This window comes from Hyla sarda, chromosome 2, assembly GCF_029499605.1.
Source record: "Hyla sarda isolate aHylSar1 chromosome 2, aHylSar1.hap1, whole genome shotgun sequence".
Taxonomy (NCBI): Eukaryota; Metazoa; Chordata; class Amphibia; order Anura; family Hylidae; genus Hyla; species Hyla sarda.
Genome location: NC_079190.1, coordinates 187,007,079 through 187,025,573, shown reverse-complemented (window position 1 = coordinate 187,025,573; position 18,495 = coordinate 187,007,079). Strand labels below are relative to the sequence as shown.

Genomic DNA, 18,495 nt, shown 5'->3' with positions numbered 1-18,495 from the left:
ATTGATCACAGTGTATACAATATTGTGCAATTACCATGGGACTGTATGTGCAATAATAGAGTGGACTGTGCAATATATATAAGTGGACTGTGCAATATATATGATTTGTCTATCTTGAATATACATTGGTGGATGTCAGGACCTCACACACCTGAATCTCTACTATCAGTAACCTGCACAACGTCATAATACATGTGATTACAACGCACTGTGATACAAACGCTAGCACACTAATCAGTCTGGCAGTGACATCTGAACACACCTCAAACAAAAACACGTAACAGAAGAGGCTCAGCGTGACCCGACGGTCCTAGATGTTCACAAAAATTGATGGACTGACAGCATAAGAAAAATATAAAGCTGGTGTCATAAATATTGAGTTTTCACATCACTAAAAGGGTGAAGGACTTTTTATCAAGAAATTATAATAAAATCGAGTTTTTTAAAGGTTCCCTTGAATTTTTCACATTTTTTCTACTAGCGTGTGAACACACCCTGAAGGTGTTATTCAGGAATAGAAAAACAAAGCTAATTTCTTTCAAAAACAGAACCACATCTTTCTTCAGGTTCTATGTTGTATTACAACTTGGCTCCATTCACTTTAATGAATCTGAGCTGCAATACCATATACCAGCTGAGGACAGGTGTGGCGCTGTTTTTGGAAAAAATTGCCTCTGTTTTTCTAATCTTGAATAACCCCTTCAAAAGTGTTATCCAAGCTTTAAACAGATGGCCTATGCTTTTAGAATGGAGAATGGGGAGGGGTGTTACAGAAATACTTAAAGTTTACCTGTCACTTGCAAATTTTGTTTTTCATATAATATAGATAAAAAAAAGTTATATGTATACTTGTAATAAACACTGGTTAAAATGTCTATATTTTAATTCCTGCAGCTATTACCTGAGCAGAGGCAAAATAAAGCAAGTGTGGGTGGGCAAGCAGGACTCTGCGCACTGAGGACAAGCAGGGCTTTGCGTACTGAGGACAAGCAGGGCTCTGTGCAGTGAGGACAAGCAGGGCTCTGTACACTGAGGACAAGCAGGGCTCTGTACACTGAGGACAAGCAGGAATCTGCGTACTGAGGACAAGCTGGGCTCTGCGTACTGAGGACAAACTGGGTTCTGTGCAGTGAGGACAAGCAGGGCTCTGTTCACTGAGGACAAGCAGGGCTCTGTACACTGAGGACAAGCAGGGTTCTGTACACTGAGGACAAGCAGGGCTCTGTACACTGAGGACAAGCAGGGCTCTGTACACTGAGGACAAGCAGGGTTCTGTGCAGTGAGGACAAGCAGGGCTCTGTACACTGAGGACAAGCAGGGCTCTGTACACTGAGAACCTGCAGGGCTCTGTACACTGAGGACAAGCAGGGTTCTGTACACTGAGGACAAGCAGGGCTCTGTACACTGAGGACAAGCAGGGCTCTGTGCACTGAGGACAAGCAGGGTTCTGTACACTGAGGACAAGCAGGGCTCTGTACACTGAGGACAAGCAGGGCTCTGTACACTGAGGACAAGCAGGGTTCTGTGCAGTGAGGACAAGCAGAGCTCTGTACACTGAGGACAAGCAGGGCTCTGTACACTGAGAACCTGCAGGGCTCTGTACACTGAGGACAAGCAGGGTTCTGTACACTGAGGACAAGCAGGGCTCTGTACACTGAGGACAAGCAGGGCTCTGTGCACTGAGGACAAGCAGGGCTCTGCGCAGTGAGGACAAGCAGGGCTCTGTGCACTGAGGACAAGCAGGGCTCTGCGCACTGAGGACAAGCAGGGCTCTACACTGAGGACAACCAGGGATCTGTGCACTGAGGACAAGCAGGGCTCTGTACACTGAGGACAAGCTGGGCTCTGGACACTGAGGACAATCGGGGCTCTGTACACTGAGGACAAGCGGGGCTCTGTGCACTGAGGACAAGCAGGGCTCTGTGCACTGAGGACAAGCAGGGCTCTGTACACTGAGGAAAAGCAGGGCTCTGGACACTGAGGATAAGCAGGGCTCTGTGCAGTGAGGACAAGAAGGCTCTGTACACTGAGGACAAGCAGGGCTCTGGACACTGAGGACAAGCAGGGCTCTGTGCAGTGAGGACAAGAAGGCTCTGTGAAGTGAGGCTCTATGATACGCTCCCGGTTCACACAGCAGGATGACTGACAAGCCAGGAGCCTGCTTGTCCCGCCCTCACTTCATGTATTTTGTCTCTGCACAGACACAGATGTAATAGCTGCAGGGACAGCATTTTTTTCACATGAAAAATAAACACATTTTGTAACCAATGTATATTACAAATATACATATAATGTTATTATCTACATCATATAAAATGTTTTTGCAAACAATAGGTACACAGTCTATGATTCCAGTCTTGCAAAAAAGTCACCTCAACCCGCTTAAATCACTCAGAGTCACTGATAATCCCTACAGTCATGAACCCATGTGGTGAGTGACCCTGTCTTTGGGTCATGCACTGTCCCTTTCATTAATGGGACTTGAAACAAGAAATAATACATTCTGATCACATCCCACATGTCCTGCCAGCTTAAACAGGAGCTGTCCTCGCCACCAATTCAGAGGGGATGAAATGTAGGAATGTACCTAATGATACACCACTAGATTACAGTCCTCCTTTCCCACTCATCACAGATCTTCCAAAGGTAGGTAGCTTCAATTGACACAAGGATCTTCATGTTCCTGCACTGTGCAGCCAAGTAGCATGGCACCCAGGACTGGAACTTACCTGTTACTATACTGTGCAACTGTAGTGAGCATACCCTCAGACACAGCCATAAAATAAAGATAAGCTTACATACACAATTAAACAACCCACATCCAAGGCCCTGCCAATTCCTGATCTACAATTATTCAACAAACATATATTATATCCTTAGGATAGGCCCTCAAATTTAGAATATAGGATTGTTGGGGTCCAACTCACATACCCATTGATCAGCTGTTTAATGGATCCTTTTTTAATGTTTCCATTGGCTCATGCCTGCATTGTCCCACTGTACAGTGCAGAAGTGTATGGTACTTGTAGCACATCCAATTCAATTGAATAAGGCAATACTTACTGTACCTTGCATCACTGCTACTAACAGTATGGTGATGAAGGTATAGACACCGGTAGACACTGCAGTCCTTGTAAACTGCTGATCTGTGGGGGTGTCAGGAAACAGACCCCACCAATCTAATATTAATGGCCAATTCTGAGGATAGACCATCAATTTTATAAGGCTAGATATGTGTACATACATATACACATAAAAGGGTTTTGAATATCAAAGTATAACCTTATCGCATCTCACATATGCATGTATAGTTGGGGGGCCCCATTTTTTAAGCTTACCCTACAACACAGTACTTTCACAAGTTTTTTTGGTGCATCCAAATTGGTCACAAATCTGAAGTGTAAAAATAAGGAATATATTTGTCTGCATATCAGTATTTAGAATATAAATTAAAAAAATTTAATATTATATATTTTTTTATATCTTATTTTTTTTTGTGAAACACTAAATATAATTCATGAATTCCATTGTGTTATCAAAATAAATCACACTTAAAAAAATAGATGTGTAGATAAATAGAACATTACAGGGACAAAATTAAACTCACTAAGTATTTGTTTTATAAGACAAAATATTCTGAAGAAGTGTTCCCACAATAGAAGAAGTGTTCGCACAATACCATTATCACTGCAATGGACTTACTGTGGTATCTAAACAGGAAAGGTATTCATAATGTCATGCAGCAGCTCCACACTGCCACATAGTGGTAACAGAAGGAAACAATACCAACCCCCGAACATGAATACATGAATTATCTTTTTGCTCTTTGTACAATAAAATACATTTTGGGCTACCTGAAATAGCTGCGGCACAATACATCAAACTTTTAAATAAGACATTACAGTTATATCTTCGATTTTTGTGGTAAAGATAGATAAATCTGCATAAAAAAAACTGTGAATTCCTTATATTTGAAGTATATTTAAAGGAGTTATCCAGGAAAAAACTTTCTTTTATATATCAACTGGCTCCAGAAAGTTAAACAGATTTGTAAATTACTTCTATTAAAAAATCCTAATCCTTTCAGTACTTATGAGCTTCTGAAGTTAAGGTTGTTCTTTTCTGTCTAAGTGCTTTCTGATGACACGTGTCTCGGGAAACGCCCAGTTTAGAAGCAAATCCCCATAGCAAACCTCTTCTAAACTGGTGCGGTTCCCGAGACACGTGTCATCAGAGAGCACTTAGATAGAAAAGAACAACCTTAACTTCAGAAGCTCATAAGTAGTGAAAGGATTAAGATTTTTTAATAGAAGTAATTTACAAAACTGTTTAACTGTCTGGAGCCAATTGATATAGAAAAAAAAAGTTTTTCCTGGATAACCCCTTTAAATCACTTAGAAAGATGGCTACGTTTACAGAGCTTTATTGATTTTCCTCATAGATCAGCACTATATGACACTAGTGTTCTTACCTCATCAAACACTTTAGAAACAACATGCTTATCTAGAATTGGGATATATTTAGCAGAGTGTGTGACAGTGGTTGGTGCCAGGGCATCCATTATGGTAAGCCTCCTTGGAACCAGCCCATAGGTTTTCAGCCAACGAGATGAAGAAATGTCCAGGGAACTGAAATATAATTCACAAGAATTAATACTATAGTATTTTATGCATAAAACTTCAATGAAAAACAATAGAAACAAAAATAGAGAATAAAAAGGACATACATACTTTTTAGGTACTTTCTTAACTTTTGATTGAACTTTGCTGCCTTCTAAAAGGTTCATCTCTACAAAGAAAACACAAGGATGTATTTGTACATGAATCTTACTGTAATCTAAAATTTGAGGTATAGCTGTTACTCTATGAAAGGTCATATTATATCAAACCTTTCATTACTGTAAATAAGGCATTTCATAAAACACTTCTCATAATAATCCACAGGGCAAAGCCAAGAAGTAGGGCAGCGATACACATGGGGATTTTCATGCTACTAGCAGATGGCATAGGCGGTGTGAGGTATACTTTTAGTGTCAAAAGGTATATTTATTGAAATCAAGGAAACAGTACAGAGAAGTACATTTCAGCCACAGTTTAACAGTATAAATAGTAATTACAGCTAGTTTTGAACCAAATGCAGTCTCACCGTAGACAACAAACGGCAATAGTGCCAACCAACTGGGGTGAGGATCAGTGGATCCGGAGAGGGACGGCAGGGAGGTAAGGGTGGGGAGGGCAAGGAGGGTGGGTGGTGAAGAAGAAGGGTAGGGGAAGTGTCAGTGGGGATAAGCAATCCGTGTCATGAAATGTTTCTGACCTATTAATACAGTGCATCACAAAGATAGGTAATATGTCAAGTCCGGGGCATGGGGAGAAGACAGCCATGGTTCCCAAACCTTATCAAAGTTATCTCTGGTATCAGCTCTAATTGCATTAAGTTTTTCAGATAGCAATATTTGATTCACTCTAGAGACTACCATTGAGCTAGATAAAACATTGGAGTGCCATTTAGACGCCACATGGATCCTGGCCGCCAGCAGAATAAATTGAGTTAACTTAAATGAAGCAAATGACATGCCCTGCGGCCTACGTCCCAATAAGCAAACATCAGGTGAGGGGGACAGTCTGATGTGCAACACCGAGGAAATTAGGCCTGTTATGTCCGACCAAAATCTCGCCACCTGAGGGCAGGTCCACCATATATGGAGCATGGTGCCTGTCTCATGGAAGCCCCTAAAGCATTCTGAGGACACCTCAGGGTATATGATGTGCAAGCGAGCTGGCACATAATAAGTCCTGTGTAGGACCTTCAGGGAGGTTTCAACAAGAGAAACCTGCCAACTCCCTTTACTAATTTGGGTACAACAATCGTGCCACGTAGGCATATTTACCCCCAGATCCTCTTCCCATTGAGTCATGAAGGGTAGCTTAGTGTCTGGAAGAGGCTGGTTAAGTGAAGCGTAGATGTGAGATAGGGAGCCAGGTCGAGAGGGTGAGTAGATGGCGAGTGCCTCAAAAGAAGTAGGGGAAATCCCCGAAGAGGAGAAAGGGAGAGACAGAAGGAAGGAAAAGATCTGATTAAGTCTATATAATTCAGAAGGTGGAGGAGTATATCTAGCGATAAACATTTCCTTGGTCATAAGGTGGGTACGAAGGAGAAAATCATGTATGCGAGTAAGTTTGTTGAGTACCCACCAGTGAAATGGACCTGTTTGGAGGCCTGGTGTAAAAAGGGGGTTATGAAAAATAGGTAAGGCTGGGGATAGAGGAGATTGAAGAGGAATCTTGAAGCGAACCGATCTCCACAAGAGCAGCGAGTAGCGAGAGAGGAGAGCAGAGGGGGGAATCAAAGTAAAGATAGGACTGGATGACCACATAAGAGAGCACAAAGTATGGGGGGAGAGGAGAGCATTTTCCAGAGTAAGCCAGCGAGGTGCACCCGATGTGAGGTATACTTTTATGTGCTTGTTGGTTGAGTTTAAACATTTTTTATTCTCTCGGCTCATATTTTCCTTCATTCTTTTATTTGCTTCTTAATTTTTTTGTTTGTCCTATCTGATGTCAAACGATTTTGTGAGTATATTTTTGTTATCTCTTTTTAAAATATTTTTTTTCAGTGAGCATATAGTATAGGAATTTGGTCATATCTAGGAATGGTGGTTTAATAAATACTAAAGCACTTTATCAGATACTATTGATCCATTTAACGCAGTCCCTTTGTTTCAGCCTTGTCAAGAGCTTCTGCAGCAAAATATGTTTTTTTGGATTCATTGGAACAAATTCCTGATATATATGTTTTGTAATAGTTTTTATTCCTTCTGTGGTGTAATGTAATAAAGTTATGGAGACAGACATCAAAGGTCAGCAAATAGGGACAGCATACGGAGCGCTGGACCATCAAAGATGAGTAGCCGTGGTAGAAGGTGCATGAAGTTTGTTGTTAAAATACATAAAACAACACTATCATAAGGCGTTTCGAGCCCAGACCGGGCTCTTCATCAGGTATGCAGATACTAGAAGAAACAGTACCTTTATACATAGAAACCCAAGTGGTTTCGGGTCGTGGCACCAGATGGCAAAAAAAGTAAACACACAAAAATCCAAACAATTATAAAATATACATAACAATAGTTCTTAAATAGAATAAACAAGGTTTAAAATAAAGAAAGAGTTGCCACACCAAAGCCATGCGCCTGTTATCTGACCAAACCTATTTTGAGCGGATTACTGATGACCCTTTAAAAAATTCACAATTATTTAATAATCATGACAAAGAATCCAGCAGAACAGGGCATTCTCACCAAAGAAGAACAGAAATTCATCACCTCTACCAACAATAACAAACCCTATTTTTATGATCTTCCTAAGATTCATAAATCTGTTACACATCTGCCGGGGAGACCCATTATATCCTGTACAAACTCCACATTAAGTAATCTGGCCCACTACTTTGATCTTTACTTACAGGTATATTTAATCAGTTACCTAGCTACCTCAGGGACTCTTCACAACTTATCGAAAACCTGGTCCCTCTAAAGTGGGAACCAGATTACAATTTGATTACGTGCAACATTTCTGCACTGTATACGAATATTGATCACTCCCTTGGGCTTCAGTGCGTACAGGAGTGTCTAAAAAAAGATCCACAGATTACTAAGTCTCACTGTGATTTTTTGATAGATTCTCTATCCTACATCTTGAGAAACAATTTATTTCTCTACAATGGCGCAGTATACCATCAGCACCAGATTACGCTAATATCCTCTTGGGGACATTCGAATCAGAACACATCTGGAATAACCCTATATCAATGAGCCACATTGTGACCTATTGACGCTACATTGACCACCTCTTCTTCATTTGGAGAGGCCATCCAGACACCATTTCAGAACTCTTTTCCGAGCTAAATCAAAACACATGGGGTTTACATTTTACATTAGAACATAGTACAGTCAGTATCAACTTCTTGGATATTTGTATCTACCACTACAAACATTAATTTACCACTTCCACCTTTTTCCAAAAAGTTGACGCCAACAGTTACTCTGACTTCCTTAGCACCAATTTTAAAAAATGGATAACCAATATCCCATATTGACAATACAAAAGTATACGCAAGAACTGCACTTACCAGTCCAAGTTCAAATTGCAATCACAGGTCCTTCGAGACCGTTTTAGACAGAAACATTACCAAGAGAATATTCTTAATAATGCCTACAATCGTGCCAAAACACAAACACAAACCGATTGTCTCAATAGCAAAAGGGAAAATATTCCGACAACCATCACAAATTTTTCCAACAACTTTATTTCAATGTACAGTACCAGTTCACAAACAATAAAAAGGATTATTCAAAGTCATTGGTATATCCTCAAAGAAGATGCCTATTTAAAAAACATTCTTCCTGAAAGTCCGAGACTCACCAATTGAAAACCTTGCTGGCTCCCAGCCAGATCAGAAAACAAAATACAAGAAAAATGCCCAACTAGATTTGGCAAACCCCTTCACAAAGGAAGCTACAAATGCTTGAAAACTAGATGTCTCTGTTGCAATCAGATCACACATTGACAAACGGAATTTGTCTCCCACACTACGGGAGAAAAATTCCCTATCAAATATCGGCTTACATGTCAGAGCAGTTATGTAATATATCTTATTCAGTGCACAGTTTGTTCACTCCAGTATATAGGCCAGACTACCCATTCACCTCAATCGCCTACACAATCATCTGAGATTGAATCAACATCGCCTTAACATAAGAAAAAAATTCCTTCTACACGGTTTTTCCAAACATTGCACTTGCCTCCATCCAGAACATCCAGATCCAATACGTATCACTCCCATTGACTTTGTCGCATGTAATACTAATAATAGATTCGAACAGTTGAAACGGTTGGAAACATACTGGATCTACAAGATGTCCGCGATTGTCCCGAAAGGGTTGAATGAAATAATTTAAGTTATGATCTAAACCGTTTAGATCTGAACTTTTTCCCGTAGTGTTGCAAAGGAAATCATCTAATCTACCTCCTTTTAAACTGGACACACATCATGGGTGTTAAAATGATATCCAAAACATAGAAAGGTAACCACTTACGTCCTTGGTTACCTCTATTCCATCTTGCTAAATATCACCATCTATGCCAACTTCAATATGGTATTGGCTCCGCCCACTTCTTGAAAAGGACAGTACAAATGCTGTCATTCTATGCAGTCATGCTGTTTGGATTAGTATCTGAATGATCAGTTCACCATTCTGACCCATTCTGGCGTTTTTCCATTCTTCCATATAATTCTGATAACAGGTTCTTTCTATACGGGCATCACCGCACTCCGCAATATAACATAACTTTCAATTTTTGCGTCCCTACTGCTTGCACAACTCTCTCTTTAAACCTTTATTTCAAACCTTGTTTATTCTATTTAAGAATTATTTTTATGTATATTTTAATATTGTTTGGATTCTTATTGTGTCTTTACTTTTTTTGTTGTCTGATGCCACGACCCGGAACCACTTGGGTTTCTATGTATATATGTACCGTTCCTGCTAGTATCTGCATACCTGACAAAGAACCCGGTCCGGGCTCGAAACCCTTTTTTTTAAACAGTCTTTATAGTTTTGTAGTATAAAGGTACAATCAAGAACTCAAACATGGAGAACTGATGAGGTTTAAGAATAATACATCAACAACTAATATATTGGGAAATTGTAAAGGTATGGTAGTAAAGACCAGGGGTCAACATTCTCTTTGACCTTTAAAGTAATGAACCTCCAAGCAAGTGTTCGCTATTTTTTAGTTTGTGGGAGGTTTGTTTAAAAGATTATATCCTCCAAGCATCCTCTTGTCTACCATGTGACCATGACATAACTGAGATGTGACAAGGTTCCAACATGGTGGCTTAAATAAAGAAAGGAAACCTTCTCTGTAATGGAAGCATCCCAGGCCCTGTCTCTTACAAAAGATTGGTAGCTCTAGTGGTTTTCTGAGTGGATGCAAGAGATGTCAATCATTGATACACATAATATTATCAAGCTTATTGTGCTAAAAATAAGATTTGGATTAAACAGTTTTTTGTCTATCTATTATTCTAGATAATGAATCTACTGAAATGGTATTATACTCGCATGTCAATGACCACATTCTAATAGACTGAGGCTAAGGCATATAAGTAGACATAACACATATGTCGATGACTTCCAAGACATTGAGCTTTCAAGATAGTTGACTTTACTTTTCAGTTCATTAAAATGTACCTTTAAGTACAGATGCGGTTTTCCTGTCCATGTTAAGAAACAACTCTTTAGTCTCGGAAGGTATATGTAAATCCACTACATTCCCAGACAGCCTCACTCCATGGCTCAGAGCTCTCAGAAGGCTAGCCCTTGTATGTTCTGTTAGTGATTCAAAGAGAAAAATATATTAGAAATCTATACTTTATACATGTACTTGGAAACAGATAAAATAAAAGATAGACTAAGGCTAAATATAAATTAATATTTTTACTAGTAAATAAATGATAATAATTTGAAAAAAGATCTTAAACCAATATATACAGCATTTCACATTTTTGAAAATATTTTATTACATATTTTCATGTGACAACACTGAAGAAATGACACTCTGCTACAATGTAAAGTAGTGAGTGCACACCTAGTATAACAGTGTTTAATGTTATGTCCCCTCAAAATAACACACAACATTTAAAGAGTAGCTATCACTAACTTAAATTTCCCTGATCCCCCTCCTCATCTGTCCCTGACACTAACTACATCTATCCCTGTATTTATTTTAATCAAAATCCCCATAAAAATACCTTTTTGAAATCAGCTTTGGTAGCTCAGAGTTGAGCTCTCTGCGGAGGGCAGGAAGTGGGCGGCCCCGGCAGGCGCAACGTCATATGAAGCCTGACCGGGGCTCGCTTCCGCCAGTCTCCTCTCTCTCCTGTAGCTCGCATGCTGCAATGAATGAGAGGGAGATGCAGGGGGGCGGGGATATTTAAATTTCGCGCACCGCGTGCGCTCTCTGCCTGTATAGGAAACAGGCTAAGAGCAAGCACAGCGCTCGTGCATGCAAAATTTAAATATCCCCGCCTCCCCTGCATCTCCCTCTCCTCATTCATGTGAACTCGCATTCCGGACCACGCTGCCTGGACAGCGTTGGCCTGAACGTCATCAACGTCAGGGGGGGGGGGAAGTAATCCTGAGCCATATAGGGTGACATCTAGTGGCCAGGTTTTCAAATGTAAAAAAAACATGTATAACATGATTTTTTTAAATAAAATTTGTGCTCGTCGCCTCTGCCCGAGAACCGTACCTACCTACCCTACTACTGCTGAATACCAACCCCTAACTAACCAAGCAGTCTGAGGTGTGCCATAACTGCTGCGTATAGAATATGCCTGGGGGAAAAGAGGGCATACCCTGTAACTGAGTAAATGGAAATTAGGGGAGGGTGGGTGGGACCGAAGAACCCACGGCGGCCGGACGTGAGGCGGCCGTGAGTTCTTAAAGGCAGCCGGCTCCTCCCACAAATACAGGCCAGCTGCGCAGGCCTTAAAACTTGTGATCGTCGCCTCTGCCCGAGAACCGTACCTACCTACCCTACTACTGCTGAATACCAACCCCTAACTAACCAAGCAGTCTGAGGTGTGCCATAACTGCTGCGTATAGAATATGCCTGGGGGAAAAGAGGGCAAAACCCTATAATTGCATGAAAGTACATTTACAAACCAACGTCTCGAAAGCATAGCCGTCCCTTCTCAACATGTAATTATTTAATCCCTACAAGCCATTGCAACTACGGCCATGCCTCTGCATGTGATTCTCCTAACCTTAGGATATGACGACAACTGAAAGCCAGCACGTCCTCTAACGATGAGCCGTCCTGATGGTCCCGATGGGGAACTACCTAAGCACCAGCCGACCAACTAACTAGGTCAGCTGCTAGAGCTGACGGCTGCTAGAGGGTTCGCAACCTCCCTTTTCATGCGCTCTCCAAGGTAGATTTGATGGCGTGGAATGGAATGCAAACAATGGTGCCCTGTCAGAGGAACCACGCGATGTTATGCTGGACACCTGACAGATATATTTCGATAGTACTATGCTGGATGCAAAGAAGAATGGCAAAACCCGATGAATGCATGTAGAATGAAATGGCATGTGAGACATCCACTAGGTATCAATGAATATCACATAAGTATTCTCGGCTACGTGTTGGAAGTACGCTGTGAGCTGTGGGCGTGAAAAGCCTCGACTGAGAATAACCCTATGCCCGAATGTACAACTCCGAGTGCTAACATGTGTATACTACGTAATCACCAACTAAACCTGTGTCGGCAATGCGACCCTTAGTGCAGCAACATGATAATGAGACTCACCCAACATGTGACTACTATCATCGTCAATCTAAGCCAAGATAAACTAAACCAACCACACCGAACCAAGCTATATCCCCGATGCTAAGTAATCATATGGACACGCGATGACGTTACCGCCGACCTGAAGACGTGTCAGGTCGCAACTGAACTGACCTATAGACGTGATAGGCCGAAACGTGAAAGACTCAACTAATCTGTAACTAACCGAATGACCGTTGCCCTGAACAAAACAGGTCGTGACCATGACATACCTAAAGACGTGGCAGTTAACAATGGAAACATCATGCTATCCCTGTAGCATAACCCGATTGCTGAAAGAATACAATGTATACAAAGACATTATCGCTGCGTTAAGTCTTTTCAAGTTGTAACCAGACTGACCTGTAGACGTGACTGGTCTAGATCAACTACATGAGTGTATCTATAAACTTTGAGCGTATGTACCGAACAAACTATGAACGTGTGGATGGAACGAACTGCATGGGTGAGCGTATATACTGAACAACCTATATGACCAGATGCACGGAACAACTAATCCACACATGTGCCTAGTACCACTATACAACTACATGAAATACTGACATATGAAGCAACACCTGAATTTATTCATGTGGTGTCTACCCCACTGTACGATAACTAGAAAGTGCTAATGTGAGGCACTCTCTCTACATATATATATATATATATATATATATATATATATATACATATATATACACACATATACACATATATATATATACATACATATATATATATATATATATATATATATATACATACATACACATACATACACACACCTATTTATACTTTTTTTAATCTTTTTTTTATATATTTTTTTATATGTGTCAGGAATAATGAGTATATCACCTCGCATGTGTCATAACGCTGTTGCTCTGAAGGCGTGTCAGTAACAACCGTGCAACGTACCCCCCTGCAGACGTGGCAGGCATGATGGGTATACGCCACCTATGTGTCGTGATGTTGTTGCTCTGAAGTAGTGTCAGCAACAACAACAAATATGCAATGTATCCCCCTGCTGACGTGGCAGGTATCATGGGTATACATCACCTATGTGTGGTGTTATTGCTGTTCTGAAGGCGTGTCAGTAACAACAATTATGCGACGTACCCCTCCTGCAGGCGTGGCAGGCATAACAGGTATACGCCACCTATGTGTCATAATGTCGTTGCTCTGGAAACGTGTCAGTAACAACAACTGCAATGTATCCCCCCTGCAGACGAGGCAGGCATAATGGGTATACACCACCTATGTGTCATATTATTGTTGTGCTGAAGGCGTGTCAGCAACAACAATAATGCAATGTACCCTTTCTGCAACGTGGCAGGCTTAACAGGTAAACACCACCTGTGCGTAATGTCAATGTCGTTCTGAAGGCATGTCAGTAACAACGATAATGCAACGTACCCCGTCTGCAGCGTGAACGGTTTAATGGGTAAACACCGCCTGTGTGTTGTGTAATTGTCGTTCTGAAGACGTGTCAGCAACGACAACTGCCAAGTCTCTCCCTGCCTATATAAAGATGCGTGCAGAACGATTACGTTTGAAACTGTCGTGAACCGCTATGCATGGCTGTACCACCAACTTGATGAACCTATACTCGGGCCAACCATATACGCGTCTACACCACCAGCGAACGCACCTGTAGCTAACCACAACCGATGGCAGAGAATATGCCGGCAAGTAGTAACTATTAGGACCACATACCTGCGTACGGGGCCACACCCCATGTGCTGTATGAGCATGTGCGCTGCACAAACGCTGCGGGCACGCGAACTTCACAAATAGCGCAAGCGCATGTACAGAACACATGCCACGAGTGCACGCGCAGCATGATTCCCGCGTGCACCCATGTAATATAACTCTACAAACATGCGTGATACAAGTCCTGCGAGCGGGTGTGCAGCACAATCCTTATGAGTGCATGTTCAGTAGTAATCCTACGAGCGTGAGGACCATGTAATACTATGAACGTGCGTACAGTGTAACTCGTATTAGCGTGTACATAGTATGATTCCTATGAGTGTGTACAACATGACTCCTACAAGAGCGTGTGTAGTATGAACCCTGCAAGCGTGTACAAGCGTGTATACAACGTAACCTACGAGCAAGTGTACGGTATGGATGCTACAATGGTATGTACCGCATGAACTTACAAGAATGTGTACCGTATAAAGCCAACAAGGGCGTGTACAAAGAAATATAACCTACAAGCGAGCATACAGTGTGAATTATGCGAGCGAGTGTACCGTATTAATGCTACAGGCGAATGTACTGCATAATCCTAACGTGTGTAAAGTAAGAATCCAACAAGCGTGTGTACAGCATATCCTACCAGTGTGTACGGCAGAAAAAATCCTACAGGTGTGTACAGCATGAATCTTACAAGTATGTACACAGCATAATGCTACAAGCATGTACAAGCGTGTGTATAGAGTAAATGCTACAAGCATGCACCCTACAAACATGCACAGCGTGAGTGCAGTATGAATCCTACAAGCAAGTGTACAGTATGAATCCTAAGGGCAAATGTACAATATAATCCTACAAGCGAGTGTACAGTATGACCCTAAACGGCATAAAACTCTACAAGTGTGTACTGTATGAATCCTACAAGCGTGTGTGCGGTATAAACCTTACAAGGGGGTGTACAGTATGACCCTAAAAGCGTGTGTACGGTATAAAACTACAAACGTGTAGAGAAACGAATGAATCCTATAAGCGTGTGTGGCGTATAAATGTTACCAGCATGAATCCTACCAACGTGCATGGGCGTGAGTGTTACGCCGAGCGCTCCGGGTCCCCGCTCCTCCCCGGAGCGCTCGCTTCACTCCCTCCGCTGCAGCGCTCCGGTCACGTCCTCTGACCCGGGGCGCTGCGATCCTGCTGCCAGCCGGGATGCGATTCGCGATGCGGGTAGCGCCCGCTCGCGATGCGCACCCCGGCTCCCCTACCTGACTCGCTCCCCGTCTGTTCTGTCCCGGCGCGCGCGGCCCCGCTCCCTAGGGCGCGCGCGCGCCGGGTCTCTGCGATTTAAAGGGCCACTGCGCCGCTGATTGGCGCAGTGGTTCCAATTAGGGTTTTCACCTGTGCACTTCCCTATATTACCTCACTTCCCTTGCACTCCCTTGCCGGATCTTGTTGCCTTAGTGCCAGTGAAAGCGTTCCTTGTGTGTTCCTTGCCAGTGTTTCCAGACCTTCTGCCGTTGCCCCTGACTACGATCCTTGCTGCCTGCCCCGACCTTCTGCTACGTCCGACCTTGCTTCTGCCTACTCCCTTGTACCGCGCCTATCTTCAGCAGCCAGAGAGGTGAGCCGTTGCTAGTGGATACGACCTGGTCACTACCGCCGCAGCAAGACCATCCCGCTTTGCGGCGGGCTCTGGTGAAAACCAGTAGTGGCTTAGAACCGGTCCACTAGCACGGTCCACGCCAATCCCTCTCTGGCACAGAGGGTCCACTACCTGCCAGCCGGCATCGTGACAGTAGATCCGGCCATGGATCCCGCTGAAGTTCCTCTGCCAGTTGTCGCTGACCTCACCACGGTGGTCGCCCAGCAGTCACAACAGATAGCGCAACAAGGCAAACAGCTGTCTCAACTGACCGTTATGCTACAACAGTTGCTACCACAGCTTCAGCAGTCATCTCCTCCGCCAGCTCCTGCACCTCCTCCGCAGCGAGTGGCCGCTCCTGGGATACGCTTATCCTTGCCGGATAAATTTGATGGGGACTCTAAGTTTTGCCGTGGCTTTCTTTCCCAATGTTCCCTGCATCTGGAAATGATGTCGGACCTGTTTCCCACTGAAAGGTCTAAGGTGGCTTTCGTAGTCAGTCTTCTGTCCGGAAAAGCCCTGTCATGGGCCACACCGCTCTGGGACCGCAATGACCCCGTCACTGCCTCTGTACACTCCTTCTTCTCGGAAATCCGAAGTGTCTTTGAGGAACCTGCCCGAGCCTCTTCTGCTGAGACTGCCCTGTTGAACCTGGTCCAGGGTAATTCTTCCGTTGGCGAGTATGCCGTACAATTCCGTACACTTGCTTCAGAATTGTCCTGGAATAATGAGGCCCTCTGCGCGACCTTCAAAAAAGGCCTATCCAGCAACATTAAAGATGTTCTGGCCGCACGAGAAATTCCTGCTAATCTACATGAACTTATTCACCTAGCCACTCGCATTGACATGCGTTTTTCTGAAAGGCGTCAGGAACTCCGCCAAGATATGGACTCTGTTCGCACGAGGCGTTTCGTCTCCTCGGCTCCTCTCTTCTCTGGTCCCCTGCAATCTGTTCCTGTGCCTCCCGCCGTGGAGGCTATGCAGGTCGACCGGTCTCGCCTGACACCTCAAGAGAGGACACGACGCCGTATGGAGAACCTCTGCCTGTACTGTGCTAGTACCGAACACTTCCTGAGGGATTGTCCTATCCGTCCTCCCCGCCTGGAAAGACGTACGCTGACTCCGCACAAAGGTGAGACAGTCCTTGATGTCTACTCTGCTTCTCCACGTCTTACTGTGCCTGTGCGGATGTCTGCCTCTGCCTTCTCCTTCTCTACAGTGGCCTTCTTGGACTCTGGATCTGCAGGAAATTTTATTTTGGCCTCTCTCGTCAACAGGTTCAACATCCCAGTGACCAGTCTCGCCAGACCCCTCTACATCAATTGTGTAAATAATGAAAGATTGGACTGTACCATACGTTTCCGCACGGAGCCCCTTCTTATGAGCATCGGATCTCATCATGAGAGGATTGAACTTTTGGTCCTTCCCAATTGCACCTCGGAGATTCTCCTTGGACTTCCCTGGCTTCAACTTCATTCCCCAACCCTGGATTGGTCCACTGGGGAGATCAAGAGTTGGGGGTCCTCTTGTTCCAAGAACTGTCTAAAACCGGTTCCCAGTAACCCTTGCCGTAACTCTGTGGTTCCTCCAGTAACCGGTCTCCCTAAGGCCTATATGGACTTCGCGGATGTTTTCTGCAAAAAACAAGCTGAGACTCTACCTCCTCACAGGCCTTATGATTGCCCTATCGACCTCCTCCCGGGTACTACTCCACCCCGGGGCAGAATTTATCCTCTCTCTGCCCCAGAGACTCTTGCCATGTCCGAATACGTCCAGGAGAATCTAAAAAAGGGCTTTATCCGTAAATCCTCCTCTCCTGCCGGAGCCGGATTTTTCTTTGTGTCCAAAAAAGATGGCTCCCTACGTCCTTGCATTGACTACCGCGGTCTTAATAAAATCACGGTTAAGAACCGCTACCCCTTACCCCTCATCTCTGAACTCTTTGATCGCCTCCAAGGTGCCCACATCTTCACTAAATTGGACTTAAGAGGCGCCTATAACCTCATCCGCATCAGAGAGGGGGACGAGTGGAAAACGGCATTTAACACCAGAGATGGACACTTTGAGTATCTGGTCATGCCCTTTGGACTGTGCAATGCCCCTGCCGTCTTCCAAGACTTTGTCAATGAAATTTTTCGTGATCTGTTATACTCCTGTGTTGTGGTATATCTGGACGATATCCTAATTTTTTCTGCCAATCTAGAAGAACACCGCCAGCATGTCCGTATGGTTCTTCAGAGACTTCGTGACAACCAACTCTATGCCAAAATTGAGAAATGCCTGTTTGAATGCCAATCTCTTCCTTTTCTAGGATATTTGGTCTCTGGCCAGGGACTACAGATGGATCCAGACAAACTCTCTGCCGTCTTAAATTGGCCACGCCCCTCCGGACTCCGTGCTATCCAACGCTTTTTGGGGTTCGCCAATTATTACAGGCAATTTATTCCACATTTTTCTACCATTGTGGCTCCTATCGTGGCTTTAACCAAAAAAAATGCTGATCCCAAGTCCTGGCCTCCTCAAGCAGAAGACTCCTTTAAACGACTCAAGTCTGCCTTTTCTTCGGCTCCCGTGCTCTCCAGACCTGACCCTTCCAAACCCTTCCTATTGGAGGTTGATGCCTCCTCAGTAGGAGCTGGAGCTGTTCTTCTACAAAAAAATTCTTCCGGGCATGCTGTCACTTGTGGTTTTTTCTCTAGGACCTTCTCTCCAGCGGAGAGGAACTACTCCATCGGGGATCGAGAGCTTCTAGCCATTGAATT

The 18,495-nt window shown here is 43.5% G+C and overlaps 1 protein-coding gene across 3 annotated transcripts in view; it reads right to left on the bottom strand.

Moving 5' to 3' along the window:
- VWA3B (von Willebrand factor A domain containing 3B) overlaps positions 1-18,495 on the bottom strand; it is a 185,906-nt gene that overhangs the window by 105,916 nt on the left and 61,495 nt on the right. For all 3 annotated transcript variants that reach the window (XM_056555914.1, XM_056555912.1, XM_056555913.1), the window contains exons 17-19: positions 10,256-10,393; positions 4,731-4,788; positions 4,472-4,628 (exon numbers count right to left, since the gene is read on the bottom strand). In XM_056555914.1, coding sequence (XP_056411889.1) covers positions 4,472-4,628; positions 4,731-4,788; positions 10,256-10,393 — 353 coding nt within the window. The remainder of the gene's footprint in view (positions 1-4,471; positions 4,629-4,730; positions 4,789-10,255; positions 10,394-18,495) is intronic.